Source organism: Camelus ferus, chromosome 16 (genome assembly GCF_009834535.1).
Source record: "Camelus ferus isolate YT-003-E chromosome 16, BCGSAC_Cfer_1.0, whole genome shotgun sequence".
Lineage (NCBI taxonomy): Eukaryota > Metazoa > Chordata > Mammalia > Artiodactyla > Camelidae > Camelus > Camelus ferus.
The window spans coordinates 23,656,661-23,672,875 of record NC_045711.1 but is presented as its reverse complement, the minus strand read 5'-3'; the positions used below and the strand labels follow the sequence as shown (position 1 = coordinate 23,672,875).

Here is a 16,215-nt window from a genome sequence, read left to right as displayed (position 1 = left end):
TGGAGACAGAGACAGCGAACAGGGCATTGTTTTGTTGGCATGGATTGTGACAGAGGGAGCCTGGTTCTGGAGGCCAAGCTGACTTGGCAGCCTCCTGGTCTGGGTGAGGTAGGCAGCTCCCTCGGTGAGCCCGTGTGACTCGAGGAGTCGGTTGTTCCTGGAAGCCTGCCTAGTGCCTGCATCGCCGGTCCTCCTGACAATTCTCTGAGCTCTCTAGCCCTTTGTCAACCCCCTTTGGCTTGAACCAGCTAGAGTGGATCCTTTTGTCTGCAACTAATTACCCACTGGCTAATACAAAGGAGCAAAGACAGCAGGGTGGGGGAAGAGATGTTAAGAATGTAGTAGAAGAGTCTAGAAAGAGATACGGGCAGTTGGCAAATATTTTGAATAACGGCTACCATTTATTGAGTCTGTACCATGTGCATTATCTCCAAGCCTTCCACCAACTCTGTGAGGCATCATTATTCCCATTTTACAGCTGAGAAAATAGGCTCAGAATGGTTAAGGAACCTGCCCAAGGCCACACAGCCTTCAACAGTGAATCAGGAATTTGAAGCCAGATCCTTTGCGCTCTAGGCCCAAGATCTCTCCACTTTGTTTCCTCTGCCAAGGCCAGCCCTGCTTGCAGAAAGGAAGGGATAACTCCTTCCCCCATTCCTCTCACTCCTCCTGGCTCCCCACTCTCAGAGCCCAGAGGTTCCGCCAGGCTTAGTCACCTACAGTTCACCCCTGTATGTGCTCCAAAGACTCTGCGGGCAGGATCGGCACTTAAAGCGCTGACACAGTGGGGGCAAAGCTCCCACCACGGGTGACAGACTGCCACGTCCTCCCCGAGGGACAGGTTCCGGCAGCTGCTCCTATGTTTAGCAATTGTGCTATTTGATTTTTTTTTCCACAAAAAGCAAGCGTATTACTTATGTAATTATATGTCACAATTAACAGCATCCAAGAGTTGGATAAAAGCAACAAAACCTAAATTGCGGTTGTTACTGGCTGGTGGGGTGATAGGTGACTTTTATTTTCTCCTTTCTGCGTTTCTGCATTTCAACACGTTTCTAAAACGAGCTCAGGTTGCTTTGAGCTACAAGAAAGAGAAAACCCTTCCCCAGGCTGGAGTGAACACGGAGGACACTGATGAGTTCGGGTGGTGGGAAGTCTAGCAAGAAGGGGACCCCCGGACAAGGCAGGGACGTGTCACCAAAGACCTGCTCTGTTTCCTCCACCTGACCTCTCTGTGGTCCCAGCATCACCTCCCCCCCCCATCAAAAGCTGCTTCCTCCGATGGGCACAGCACAGCTGTCCCAGTCCTGGGAATCAGAGTGGGAACAGCAGGATCCAGACATAGAAATGGACCCTCGAGGGGAGGGTGTAGCTCAGTGGCAGAGCATATGCTTAGTATGTGTGAGGTCCTGTGTTCAATCCCCAGTCCCTTCATTAAAAGTAAATAAGTAAATAAAAATTAAAATAAATTTAAAAATAAACTTAATTATCTCCCCCCCACCAAAAAAATTTAATAAAAGAAAGAAGGAAAAGAAATGGACCCTCTTTTTTGGTGTCTCCTTTTTCAAGAGTGCAGGAAATTTCCAAAAATCCCTGGCAGGCTTCCCCGAGGGTCTCAGTGCTCAGAAGTGGGTTACATGCCCACTCCTGAACTCAGTGCCCAGGAGAAGGGATGCCTTAGGCTCACCTGGTCAACTTGCTAGAGCAGGGGCGGGGCCCCGGCAGGTGGAGGAGGGTGGGTGCCTGGACAGAGTCCGAGCCTTGGAAAGAAAGACATGGGGAATGAATGGATGCATGGAGACAGTCTGCTGGAGTGTGTGTGATCTTTATACTTGAAAAAATGACACTGATATTTAAAATTTCTGAATTACCCTTGTGGTGGTTAGAACTGCGGTTGAAAGCTTCTATCAGGGAAGAAATTTTGCTTTGTATCAAGACTCAAATTGGGCTTGTAGTCTTTGCTGCTGGGACATGAAAATAGCTGGGTTTACTGTGTCCATAATCATCCAGAACTGGAGGCAACTGAGATGTCCTTCAACAGGTGACTGGATAAACAAACTATGGTGCCTCCATACATGGAACACTATTCTGAAATAAAAATAAATGTGCTAGCAAGCGACAAAAACATGGGTTTAAAGAAAAAGAAAAAGAAAGGAAAAAAAAAAAACTCTTCCTATTATTTTTGCCAAGTTATGGGTGCCTTTAGTCTCATTCAGCATTCTCACACTTGAACTTAATCCCTAGCTTTCAAAGTTGCAAGCTGTTTTTTTGTTGTTGTTTTTTGTGTTTTTTGTTTTTGCTTCCATTACATCATGTGCTAAGCACTCAGGAGCCCCATTATTATAAACCTCAGAACAATGAGCAGATGGAAGAATACATGGAACATTTAAAAGTCATACAGGTGATTGCCACATGCTATTTAAAGCATTTATGATTCGCCCCTATTCACCTGCTATGCAAGGGCCATATGGAAATATTTTAAGGCCACATACATTCCTGGTTTGCCTGCTCAGCAGAACGCCCCGGGGTGCACAGGTGTCTCCATCCATCAGGTGCCCAAGCACCGCCAGTCGGAAGCTACCTGGGCATTCATGTGCCTGTTCACGGTGACACCTGGGCGTTTGGGTCTTGAATGTGGTGAGCTGGAAGAAAGAACAAAAAGGAGAAAACCTGTGAGTTAAGCAGAGAGAGGTTAATGCCCTGGAAACACTCCTGTGAGTGTTGGGGTCAGTGTCAAGGTCGCTTTCTCAGCCCTGGAAGTTACTTATGATGTGTGTCCCTTGATGTCCCCACCTGCAAAATGGGCTCTTAGGAGGATCAGTGGTGACACGTGTACAGTGTCCGGCGCCAGGCCCATAGGGTTGGCGAGCAGCAGAGGGGGCTATCATTAAACTGTAACTAAATTAAATAGGTTACCACATTCAGTTATCGTAGGGGGTGAGAGGGGCCCCCAGAAGCTGGAAGAGGCAGGCGGCATCCTCCCCTCCAGCCTCCAGAGGGAGCAGGGCTCTGCCAGCACCTCGAATTTGCCTCCAGAACCATGACAAAACATTTCCCTTCTTTTAAGCCACCTAGTTGGTGGCAGTTTGTCACAGCAGCCCTGGGAAACTTAACATATCAGCCCCGGGTGCTTCCTGAGCCTTCGTGGTAAACGTGCTGTGAACAGTTCACAGGTGTGACTCGCATCCCTGGGGGTACGGAGAGGGGTCGAGCAGGCTCCTGGTTTTCCGTCAGAGTGTTTGCACGTTGGGCACGTTGCTTGGGAGCAGCCGAGAGCCTGCTGGTGCCCTGGAAGCCAGTGGTGGGAGCCGTGGTGGGAGCAGGGCTGGCTGGCGCGCCCCTGCTGGGACCCGTGCTCACTCGCACCTCAGCGCTGGGTCCAGTGAGCTTTGTGAACCTGGGGGGTGGCGGAGACGGTGTGTCCGCTAAGCCAGATGACGGTCTCTACACACTCCCCCGATCCCTGCCAAGTCCCGTTCCTAATTATAGGAAGTGGTTTGCCAGGAAAGACCCCTGTATTTTTCCAGCCTGTCTCTGCTTACAGCCATTCAGGTGAGGACTGATCGTTTCGTTTTGTTTTGTGGCTGGCGGGTATTCAAGTTTATTTATTTCTTTTTAACAGAGATACTGAGGATTGAACCTAGGACTTCATGCATGCTAAGCATGTGCTTTACCCCTGAACTGTACCCTCCCCCCAGGACTGCTCTTTTGAACAACACTCTATTATTTTTCTGCTTGGGGGAAACCTGAGGATGGATTTGTCAAAATAATAGAGGAAGATGCCGGTAGCCAACCTTAGGGGTGGGCAGGATAATAATAATTTATGCTGAAAGAACATTCTGGAGGCAGAGCTATTTGGATGCTTGGCTGTGGGAAGTATTTGCATAGAGCCTAACGACTTACAAAGTGTTTTCACAAACATTTTCTTATCTAAGCTTAACAACCCCGAGAGAGACATTTTTCTGACATCAAATTCCATCAGCTCCAATTTAAAAAAAAATTTTTTTTTTCCTTTGGAAGAGAAAAATCCCAAAAGCTGCTCTGGGCTATGAGATAGCACACAGGCCATGGTGGGGAGCGATGGGAGGTGGCATCTGTGGCAGGTGTGAAATGAGCAGATGCGTGCTTCTCAGCAGGAGGTCACAGAATATTCTGGAGGCAGAGCTGTAGGGCGCCTGGCTGCGGGGTGCACCCCAAGTCAGGAAATGAACCGAAACACCCCCACCAACGAAAGCGTTAGGGGGACAGTAGAGCTGGGGGTCTGAGGTGGTCCTCTCTTTCACCCAAGGAGAAACTGGGGGAGCTCTGGACTCTGATGGCCTGTCTGTCTGTTTCCTGTGCGGGCCGGTCTCTGCCCAGGGAACTGAAGGCGGACTCTGTCTTCCACATTGAGCTTTGGGGAAGTTGCTTTGCTAACCGGATTTGGGATGCTCTGTTCCCCTCCCGACCCAGGCCCTCCTTGTCACGTGACCTTGGGTCCGTCCCTTGTTAGCGCCAGATCCCTTCTGTGAGGCTACCCCACCTCCACCTTGCGTGACCCGTGGTGGAGAAGCCCAGAACCGGGACGCAGTGCTGACTTGCTAATCTGAGTCCCAGTCTGGCCCTTGAAAGCGCCACACAGCTGCGCCAGGCTAGGAGGAGCAAGGGCAATATTCTGCGAAAGAAACAAACCCCAAAGACGTCTAATTGGGTTGCCTATTTTTATTTCTCTGAGCTGGAAGCTAAGAGACCTCAGGTCATCCTTTCTTGTCCTGAATCTCATGCACACTGCAGCAATTCTCTTAAGCTGGGCTGCTTCTCTCGGCTTGATGTCCTCGTTTGGTGACACAGGGGACAGCATGGGTGTGTGTGTGTGTGTGTGTAAGCGTGTAAGCATCACCCCCAGGATGCGTCAGCTCAGTCCCCGGGATGGAGACATGAGTTTAATACGCTCAGAATAAAATTCTAATTTAAACCTCATCACTTCAACCCAACTGATGTTCATTAGGTTTCTGGAAAGTGCTGAGTGCTATGATACGTAGAAGGATGAGTGGATGTGATCCCAGGACCCAAGCAACTTAGAAATTGAGGGGAGAGGCAGACCCGACTCTGCTACAATCTCATCTCAGGCAGGATGCCTTATAATGCAAGTGCCCAGGGCACAGACACAGAGAAAACGGAAGAGGCAAAAGGAAGGCTTCAGGGAGGGGTTACAGCACTTAACAGCCTGTGTTTCCACTGCTTACATGTCTATCCTATGCAGCAGGCTGAACACCTTGAAGGAAAATCTGCTTTTATAGAGTGTACCTGCCCACATTCCCGGGCTTAATATGGTGTCTGAATGAATTAAGGGGATGAATAAATGTTTGCTGAGTTAACAAAGGAATGAACGAATGAGCAGATGAAGTGGAGGGGAAGCTAAAATCATTCTGGACAAAGGAAAGATTTTTAGAAGACCCCGGATGGCAGGCTCTGAAGCTTAAATTTATTTCTGTTGTCAGTGTCAGTTTTTGAGTGACGGAGTGGGCTCGTGTGTGTGTGTGTGTGTGTGTGTGTGTGTGTGTGTGTGTGTGTGTGTGTGTGTGTGTTTTGGAAAGAGAATTTTGCCAGCAGGATGGAGTGCCTTGGAAGAGGGAAGACTCTGAGGCAGGGAAACCAATTAAGATATGGGGAGCGTTGCCTCTCCAGATTGAAATGAAATATTTTAGAAATATGCAAGGTTGAATGATAACTTTTACAGATCCGGCTTCTTGGCCTGCAGTTTTCCCAGGTTGGGAGTGATGCCATAGTATTTTAGCTCAAGGCCACTGGACGACTGCCAGAGCTCAGTGAAGAAATTGTGCCTGTAGGGTAACCTATATTTTTTGTACTTTTCCAGGCTGGAAACTTTGCCAGATGCCCTTGTCAGGAGAATCTGTCCTGCCTTGCCAAGCTTTTACCTCTTTTTTTTTTTTTTTTTTTTACTACCAAATGAGAAAGTGATCTCTTTCAGACATGGAAGAGACCTGACATGTCTCAGCAGCTGACCAAGGTGGAAAGCACAAATGCCAGGTGGGTAGGGCCACCAGAGAATCAGAACAAAGTGCCACTGGGCCCCTTGGCCCAGCTGGAGTATCTCATTTACCCTGACACTTAGTAATATCAAAGGGGTCGTTCAGATTTACCTCCTGTTTCTTGTACTGTTGTGGAGACAAGGTTGGGCTCTGCAGACTAAAGTCTTAGCCAAGCCTGTCACGTGCCTCCCAGTGTCTTTCCTGCAGTGACCCTCTCCTTAATCTATAGCCCCAGTCCTCTTGGGGTCACCAAATCCCCATGCTTTTCTTGAGATGATGCCTGATACTGCGCTAGGATCGATGGAGAAGGTGTGGTCGGAGGGACCAGTTCTCGTGCCCCCAGCTCAGGTTAATCCCGTCGGGGAAGAGGGAACAGGCCACAGAGGCTGTCAACGCCACATCCTGACGTCAGGCAGAGGTGGCCACAAGGGATGGCAGCTTCAGACTCAGGCTCCTTATGGGGACTCAGCTGAGCCCCTCAAAGGGACCACAGTGTCCTGCCAGGACCAGGGAATCCTCGATCTCCACCCCTGAGGCACCTGATGAGCGGCCTTCACACAGCACCCGTCAAGACTTCCAGCCACCAAGTGAGAGGTGACGACAGATGCCTTGCAAGCTAGGGGCGCACTCGAGGTGTTTCAGATACTCTCATAACATGACCTGAGAGAGAATCTGTCTGCGGAAGAGAGCAGGTGTGCAGCTGAAGACGGGGCACAGCAGGGTCTTTCCTGGAACACTGCTGTCCCACCAGCCCTGTCCTTTGTTCTGCTGGTTATCCCCACACGAGTGCACGCACACACACGCCTTCCGTTCAAGGAAGGACCTTTGATTCTCGTCACCCTTTCCTCCTGCTCGCTGGCTGGAGGTGGAAGATGCAGCATGGTAACAGCAAAGCTGTGTCCCCGACCAGGAGACGGGAGACCGCCTGCACCCACATCCTGGTGGTTTTCCGGGAGCTGGCAGTTGCCAGTGATCACGGAGGTGCCGTTCCCGCCCTGGACTTCACTCACATGGGAAGGACGTAGGCTTCTATCTTGTCAAGGCACTTTTATACTGTGGTTTTGATCACTGGCAACCAAACCTGATCCCAATACAGGTCCCCACTTCCCCTTCCACAGCATACTCGTCCCACGCCTCACATAGCGCCGGACACGTAGTGAGGGCTCCGTGCACACATCTTAAAAGGACCGGATCCTTCCACCTAACTTTGCAGCATGGTGCTCAGTACAGTTTCTTATAGATTTTGGCTACCTGCCCAAGGAAACGGATTTATTTTTAATTGAAGTATAGCTGATTTACAATGTTATGTTAGTTTCTGGTGTACAGTGTAGTGATTTGGTTATATATATACACACAGACACACACATACACATATTCTTTTTCGCTATAGGTTATTATAAGAGATTGAATATAGAAAACTGATTTAAAAACCATCAAACCTACCATAACTTATGCATCTAGACAAATGTTGTTTCCTTCAATTGATTCACCCTGAGAATCTGTTCATATATCTTGATCCTACGGCTTAGAGATACTGTTCATGTATCTTAATGTCTACTTGAGACGTTTTCTTCTTTGTTTTAATTGAAGTCTAGTCAGTTTACAATGTTGTGTCAGTTTCTGGTGCACAGCATCATGTTTCAGTCACACATATACTACATATATTCATTTTCATATTCCTTTTCATTATAGGTTACTACAAGATAATGAATATAGTTCCCTGTGCTGTACAGTAGAAACTTGCTGTTCATCTATTTTATATATAGTAGTTAGTATCTGCAAATCTCAATCTCCCAATTTATCCCTTCCCACCTTCTTCCTACACTAGTAACCATAAGTTTGTTTTCTATGTCTGTGAGTCTGTTTCTGTTTTGTAAGTGAGATCATGTGTCTTTTTTTTAGATTCCACATAGAAGTGATATCATATGATATTTTTCTTTCTCTTTCTGGCTTATTTCACTTGGAAGAATGATCTCCAGGTCCATTCATGTTGCTGCAAATGGCATTATTTTATCAAATATCTCTTTTGTAATTATGTCTTGATTAGTCATCTTCAGTGGTGACAAACCATCCTTTTTATTAAAAATATTTTATTATAGATAACTTCAAGCATATACAAAAGTGTACAGAAGAAGTAATAAACAATTATCAACTTAGGACCAATCTTATTTCATCTAAGCCTTTATTCCTCCCTCTCTCCACCTGGACAATTTTGACCGTAATCCTAGACATCACATTACTTACCCTAAAATATTTAAGCGTGCATTCCTAAAAAATAAGGCTTCTTTGAGAAATATTAGCTATAATACCATTATTCCATCTAAGAAATTAATAATAATTTATTAATTATTAGCAGTGTTTAAACTTGTTCATAAAAATTGCTTTTACTATTTTATTAAATCAAGATGGAAATAAAATTCATGTATTGCAAGTGGTTGATACCTCAAGTCTCTTTTTTTCTTTAAAAGTTTTCATTAGAGGGAAGGCACCCTGGTGGAGGAGCTGGTTTTAGGGGTGTGGCAAGCAACCAACTTTAATAAGCAATTCTGCTCCTACTCAGAGAGTAAGAAGCAATGGGAGGCTCCATGGAGTTCATCCTGCGACTCGCCTGACATCCATGGCAGCCTGGCCAGCGGCTGTCCCTCGTCGTGGTCTGAGCCAACCACCTCTTCTTGGTTTGCAATTACAACAAAGACCTTTTAGACAGTGTGGTGGGAACGGCGGGTGAGATTGAAGTGGAAGACCTACCACGGTTGACGGCCAGAATCAGTGAAAAGCATCAAAGCTCAGGCAAAAGACCCATCACACATTCCTCCAGCTGCAGGCTTAGCAGGGAGGCTGGGACGCCCACCGCATGGACAGTAGCAGCTCTTCAAGACTCGTGGTATTACCAACACGGAGGAAGGGGTAATGAGGATGAAAGAAAATCTTGTCCAGACTGGTGTTCTAAAAGGTCTTGTTGCTCCAGGAGCTTTCATTGTAAAAGTAGGCATGGATACTTATTTATAAACCACGCCCTCTTTATAATTTTCAGTTTTTGAATGTCAAACTGTTAAAAATGCCTATTTTTTTAATGTTGATGTAGTAATGGCAGGTAGTGAATTTTACGATTTGGATTTTTCAACAATATACTTTCAAGTGTGGAAGACATTTTTTAACTGAAGTATAATGTATATGGAAAAAAGCATACAAATCATAAACGTATGGCTCAATATGAATTTCCCAATCTCTTTCAATCTATAAATTGGCCCTTTCCCTATGTTTTCCTTTGGAATTTGATAAAGAATGTGTTTGTCATGCAGTATTTCCCATGATCCATACTTTGCTGATTACTTCCCCCTGGTATCATTAAACATGTTCCTTTGTTCTCTATTTCCTGTAAATTGGTGGTTGTATTTAGAGGCTTATTGGATTAGGTCAACTTTTGGTGAGACCACTTCATAGTCTGCTGCTGTTTACTGGGTTGTTTCTTTCTCCAAGCACCTTTCGAAGGTGGATGTGATTTTTACAAGCAGGCAAACGCCAGCCCTAGCTGACTTTAGTAAGCAGTGTCGGTGATCACGTTGGAGAATGACGGTTTGAGCTGAAAAACAAGGTGTGATCAAGAAATGAATAATCTTCTTGTGTGGCTGGTAGACTGGCCCTGAAGGAAATTCCAAAACAGTTCCAAAAATGGCGCTGTGCAGTGGCAACGTCAAATGTACAGCCACCCAGGGTGACGAACGCGAACGGAACAGTGACATTGATGGAGAAACTGTACGTTGGCTATAAAACCAGCCTCGTTGTGTGGGTGGACATACGTGCTGTCCCTTTCTAGTCATTAGCTCCTCTTAAGAACCCCTAAACGTCTCGGTGTGTATCACGCTTGTGTTTTAAAGCTTGTGCTCTTGCTGAAACGCCAGACCCACTTGGCTTAGTTCCATTGGCACAGCCTGGAAGTGTTGACAAGATGCTCTTGGCCTCCACCCAGCCCCTCCCCAGCCCGGGCGTTTGCCTCGTCTGCATTACTCGTGAGAATGTGGTCAGGGCACTGTAGCAGTCAACAAGAAATGAGGAAGCACGGGGCGCCTCCTGCGCCGACCAGACCAGGGGCAGGGCCTCAGAGCAGGCGGACAGCCGGGCTCAGGGCCTCAGGAAAGCCGGAAGGGCCCGGCTATTTTGATGCCTCGCAGACTTCCCTGTTCCAAGTCAGCGGAACTCCTTCACCCACGCAGTCGGCCCCTTTCGCGTTTCGCTCTCCTCCGCGCGGCTCCTCGCAAGCCCCACCTCTCACCTTAGCTCCGTCCCGTAACGCAAAACTGGGCGGGACCAGGCGCCTTGGGCCAGGCCTGCCGTGCGTCAGGGCTGACGCGTGCTCCGAGCTCCTCCCACGCCCGCCGGCTTGTAGTTGGCGCCTGCGCAGCCCGGTCGTCACCCCTCCCCCCTCCATAGCAACCGTCGTCGCGCCCGCCTCCGCCCCCTCGGCCGCGTTCGCGCACGCGCGCCCCTTCCGGCCGCCCGGCCCCGCCCTCCCCGTCACCCGTAACAACCACTGGAGCCTCGCCGGGCCCCTCCTGCTCCTGCCCCCCGGCCCACTCCCCGGAACCGGCCGCCGAGCTGCGGCCGCCGGCAGTGGAACGGCAACGGTACCGCGGAGCTGCCAGCATGAGCGCCCCCCGCCGCCCCGCGCCCCCGGCCCGGCCCTTCTGACAAGAGGTAGGCGCGCGTCTCTGCGGCGGGCTCCGAGCGTGCCCCCGGCCCGGCCCCTCCCGGCGGCGCGGGGCTCTCGCGGCCGCTTCCTCGCCTTGCCCGCCCTTCCCCGGCCCCCCCAGCTTCCCCGGTTCTCCCTGGCTCCCCGGCCCGGGTCCGGAGCCGACCCTGCTCCCGTCGCACTCAGAGCCCGCCGCCTCGCTGGCCGCTCCTACGGGACTGGTCGCCCCCTCCCCGCCCCCACCCGCCAGTCTTCCCAGCCAGGACCCTTCCTGCGGGAAGCAGAGTTTGGGGTCCCAGCCGGTCCCTGGCTCGCCTCCGCGGGTCGGCCGGGGCTGGTGACCCGCCGGAGCTGCCGTGCCGGACCCCCAGGCCGAGCAGAGGGCCCGGCCGCCCCTCCAGCCTGCCCGGGGTGGACTCAATGGGGTCTGGCCATTGGCTAATTTTTGAGCACCGATTGTCGTGCAATAGAGGCTGCCCTGGTCCACGATGCCACTTGGCCGTTGTAACTCTGGAGTCCCACGTAGGACGTTTCTTTGGACCAGAGCATCCGAAGCTGGGGACTGGCAGGAGTTCAGAAGCTCGTGAATTAGCAGGTTCTTGAGCGTAGTAGTCGCCTTGGGTTCTGCCAAGCAGTGGAATCTTGAATGGGTGTTAGCGAGTCTTAACCGAGCATTCCTCTTTTTTAACATTCTCCCCCAACTCCTTTTCATACCCGGTAATCGCTCTCTCCTTCTGTGGGAGATACCCTAAAAATTAATTCTCCTAATTAAAATTTTGAAAGGTTATTGAATTCCTGCTGTGCACCAGCATGATCAAGTTTGCAGAACTAAATAGAACGCGGTCCCGGCGCACCAGGACCTGCCAGTCCCCAAATCAAGATTAATGACGGCCTCCAGTTGATTGTGGTGGATTCAGGAGTTTGGCTGGGTCTCATGATTTCAGAGCTGGAAGTCTTTCAAGATTATCTCACCCCAGACCTCACTTTACAGAGGTGGAATTGAGTCGGGGAGAAGTGAGATGACTTCCTTGAGGTCACCCAGAATTATTCTTTAGCAGATTTCAGACTGCCAGATAATGGCTGTTTTCCACCCCGAACCTGTTCCTTCCGCGAGGTATGCTAAACATACCAGGGAAAATTCTGGACCTGTTTAATTGTGGTACTGTAGGGAGGAGTCTTACAAAATAAAATATATCTTCGTAATTTTTTCTCTTTTTACACCTAGACTTTGGGCTCCTTGAGGATATTCCATTTTGTTACTTTTGAATATCCTCTTACCATATTCAGCATAAAATAACATTCTTAATGGTTATCCTCGGCAAGACAGGTAGGCTCTTTGGATTTATTTTTATTCCTTCCTTTTAAATAGGGAAGTCAACTCCCATAGAGGACTCCAAGTAAAAATGTGCTTTCAGAAAGATCCAGGGAGGCTGGGACCAGAGCGTGAACGCGTTGTATCTCTCAGGGCAGGAGGATTCCTTGACACATGAAGTAGGTCCAGCACTTAGCTGATTGCTCCCTGATGCTGCTGCTGTTTGAGGCTGGACATTTCAGTGGAGCCTTGAGCCAGAGTGCTTGGTGTCTCTGCCACTCGAAGTCCCCAGAGTCGTAGTCTGCGCAGTTAGAAAACAGAGATTGACAAGTTTCCTTTGAAGCTAGCTTTTGAGGAGTATTCCGGAATTTGAGATAGAATAGTATTTTTTTCTCCCACTTTTATTTTTGTGTGTCCTGGGCTTAAATGCCACCGTTTTTGTTTGTTTGTTTGTTTTTGGGGGGGGAACATAATTAGGTTTATTTATTTATTTTTAATAGCGGTACTGGAGATTGAACCCAGGACCTCCTGCATGCTAAGCATGCACACTACCACTGAGCTATACTCTGTCCTCTGCCCCAGTGCCATCGTTTTTATTTGGCTTCCAGTGGAAGTTGTTGAAAGTGAAAATGATTCAAGAACTAATTGTATGGGCTGTCAGAGCAATCAGATCCTGACATTTCACTGCTCAAAAGGACCCAGGTCAGCTAACCCAGAGCAGCCCCTGGAGAGGCAGCAGGGTGGATGGGGGAGCAGAGTCCTCCCGCCCTCAGGCCGGTGCTGTTTCCCTCACTCCGCTTGGGCTGTTCTTCATCTCCCCCTACCCCCCGTCTTGGCGACCCCCTGCCCCCCACCCTTGTATAATTAGGCATCAGCTCTTGGTATTTGTGTGCATGGGGTTGTGCCCTGTTGGGGTCCATTAGACTGTAGTATGTTGTGTGGATGCAGACTTAATTTTTCCACATCATGGTTATTTATCACATATTTGTGTCTTGCAGGTGTGAGAGGACTGCTGTTTTATTGCAATCATGGTGCAGAAATACCAGTCACCAGTGAGGGTGTATAAACACCCCTTTGAGTTAATTATGGCTGTGAGTACTTTTCAGTTTACCCTGAGGCTTCTTGTTGTTTTAGGTATTTGAATTTGGTGATCTGTAAACTCGTGTTTGCCATATTGCTTGTCTCCCTTGCTCCACTTTTACTTCTTCTGTTTTCATGCTTATAACTTTGTAGAGTTTGTGAATTGTTTTTAAGCTATAAGTCTCTGAAAATCATACTCTGCAGGTGTGTTTTTAAGAAATGCACTTCAGGGTAATGCATGAGTTTGCGTTAATTCTCCTTTTGAAAACAAAGAAGTGGGATTCTGACTACGTACTTCTTCCTCTGGATTTTGCTCTTTTTTTGGGTTTGTTTGTTCAAATAAAAAAGGGATGTGGAGAGTGGTTTTTCCCTTTGCTGCTCATTTAGTTTATGGGTGAATTCACTATGTGGAACTGGGCACTGGGATGGAGTTTAATTTATGTGATTCTAAGGACTCTGCTGACTGAGTTTCAGGGTCCTAATAGCAAATTCATGAGTCATATTAGAATTCCACGAGTGGCCCAACTCAAGTTTGTTTTTTTTTAAATTGAAGTATCATCAGTTACAATGTGTCAGTTTCTGGTATACAGCACAGTGTCCCAGTCATCCATATACAAATGTGTGTGTGTGTGTGTGTGTGTGTGTGTGTGTGTGTATATGTTTATATATTCTTTTTCATTAAAGGTTATTACAAGATATTGAATATAGTACCCTGTGCTATACAGAAGAAATTTGTTTTTTTAATCTATTTTTATATATCCAACTCAAGTTTTAATTTTGTTATTTACGTGAAGTGAAGCATTTCACCAGAGGCCAAAAAAATCCCCAAACACACCTTCTGCCAGTCCCTTTCAGATTTCTGTAGGATTTTCTTTCCCTTCCCTTCTGTCTCGTGTTACTGTGAAGGTAGAATTCAGTGTGCGCACAGGAGGATGTCTCTGTTGTGAGATGCACCCCAGTGAAAGGGTCAGGCTGACCTGGGATGCGGAAGCAGACACTCCAGCCCAGTAAGAAGACCACTCAGTCCCGGTCAGGTGGCCGCCTCTCTGCCTCTGACACGGAGGCGAGTTTGTGTCTCTCCTGTGTATATGTAGATAGAACCTCAGGGATTTTTGCATTGGACTTCTCCCTGCTTAGCATTGTTTGTGAGATTTATCCAGACCAATTTAGTTTCGGAAAACAAAACAAAACTCAAGTCCTCTCAAGGGAACAGTTTAGATTTAGGGTGTCTGTTTCTTTAAATTGAGGTGTAATTTACCCACAGCGAAGTGGGCACATGTTAGGTTCACAGTTTGATCAGTTTTGACCAAAGAGTGACATACATCTCTGTCAAGAAGCAGAACCTTTCTGTCCATTACGTCTGAAAGTTCCCTTGTGCCCCTTCTCTGGCAGCTGTGAGGTTTGGGCTTTTTTTTTTTTTTGGTGGGGGGGAGGTGTTTTTTAGTTCCGTATTTTCCTTAAATACTAGGACTGTTCCGTATTTTATGTTAATAGCATATCAGAAAGGCTTGTTTCCTGTTTGTGCGTTCTGTGTGCTGGCTCGGGCTTCGGGTGTGAGGGGCAGTGACCCGCTCCAGCGAGCCTGAGATGGGTACTGTTGGTGGGAACACATGCGGGGCCACAGGGTGGCCCCGAAATCCAGGAATGCTAGCTGGCTCAGGCTGAGCGCCAAGAACGTGGTGTTGGAGGGTGGTTCCCGGCAGCAGTTGTCCCTGGAACTTCCCCTGGGGACTCTGCCTCCTCCATCTGCCCAAGCCTGTCTCCCCCCACCAGCTGGCTGCTTTGCTCACTCCTACCTTTCCCTCCTCTGTGGCTTTGGCTCACCGGCCTTTTCCGCTGGTCACAGCCCCTCTGGCCCCAGTTCAGCTTTGTGACATTTCTAGTTTCGTTATTTCAGTTTCTAAGTGACTGATTCTTGTCATGTTTCCTAGTTCAGATTCTAGAGAGACTTGATCTGGTCCTGCCCCCGGGCCCAGGATGTTGGTTCCTGGGCGGCCTGTGGATTATTTGCCCTGTTTGTCACCTGACCCTTTCGGTTGGCAGGGGCTGGTGGCGAGAGGGCAGAGGTGTGGGGGTGTGGGGGCCGAGTGAGGCTGAGAGCTGCCTTGTGGGGCGGTGGGGGTGGAGGGGCAGGCACGGGTAGGGTACATTGTGTTTTCCAGAATGTTAAGGACGACTTTAAAATCTGGTACAACCCCATCACTGGAGGCAAAGTTTGGTCTCTGGTGCAGACACTGGATTTAATAAAGAGGTATTTTGACTGTCTAATGTTCAACTTCCTTATTTTCCTTACTTTACTATTTTCAAAAAGGTACAGTTTGCCTTGCCACTTTGATGCATGGATTTACAGAAGGATTTGAAATTGAAATTCTGAACCATCCCCCACAATCTTTAAAATTAACCGATTTTTAACTTGCTTTCCTTTTGAGGCAGCAGTAATTTTTTTTGAGTTGTTAGAAAATATTTTTAATCTGAAAATGAAATATGTGACATTTTTGCTTCCAGAATTAGATAGAAACTAGACTGTTAAGTCTGTAGTGATTTTCACGTGGTGTCGTTTGCCAGTTTTCTGGCTGTAATTGTACAACATACATCCTCAGTATTTACCTTGCTTTCTTTTCTCTCATTGAGGACAAACAGTAGTAGAAAAGAGTTACTCTGAAAATGTCCTTTTTGATTCATTCAGGCAGAGGAAAGAGATCCCCAGTTAATGCAAGAACAGAACTGTAGCTTCAACAGAAATATTTGTGAGAACCTCAAAGTGCTTGTGCTTCAGTAATCTCAGCATGTGACAGTGACACAGGTGTGTCCCTCAGATGGTCCCTGGTATTAATAGGCAGATCCAAGTCCCAGTTTACAGGGTCCCATAGGAGACTGACCATTGGAAGAAATGCTGCTCTGTCCACTTTATGCCTTTGTTCGTTTTCACCAAGAGTTTCGCTGTGATTTAGAATTGCCAGAACGCTGTTGAGGTAGAAGATACCTGTGTCCACAGGTACATGGTGGGTACCCAGTATGTTAATTGAAGTTTGATTGATTTAATGAAAACTTACTTGTTTTGGGGTCAGTATACTGGTAGAATTAAGTCGCGTGTGCTTATA

The 16,215-nt window shown here is 47.9% G+C and overlaps 1 protein-coding gene across 5 annotated transcripts in view; it reads left to right on the top strand.

Annotated features, from left to right (window-relative positions):
• The first annotated feature begins 10,525 nt into the window (after nucleotides 1-10,525).
• The window catches only part of SEC14L1 (SEC14 like lipid binding 1), a 48,454-nt gene continuing 42,764 nt past the window's right edge, over nucleotides 10,526-16,215 (top strand). The window contains exons 1-3 of one of the 5 annotated variants that reach the window (XM_032456744.1): nucleotides 10,526-10,727; nucleotides 11,948-12,049; nucleotides 13,033-13,125. In XM_032456744.1, coding sequence (XP_032312635.1) covers nucleotides 13,063-13,125 — 63 coding nt within the window. In that variant the 5' untranslated portion in view covers nucleotides 10,526-10,727; nucleotides 11,948-12,049; nucleotides 13,033-13,062. Of the gene's footprint in view, nucleotides 10,728-11,947; nucleotides 12,050-12,572; nucleotides 12,737-13,032; nucleotides 13,126-16,215 lie in introns of those variants that run through there. The other 4 variants (XM_032456746.1, XM_032456743.1, XM_032456747.1 and 1 more) reach the window with 4 other exon arrangements.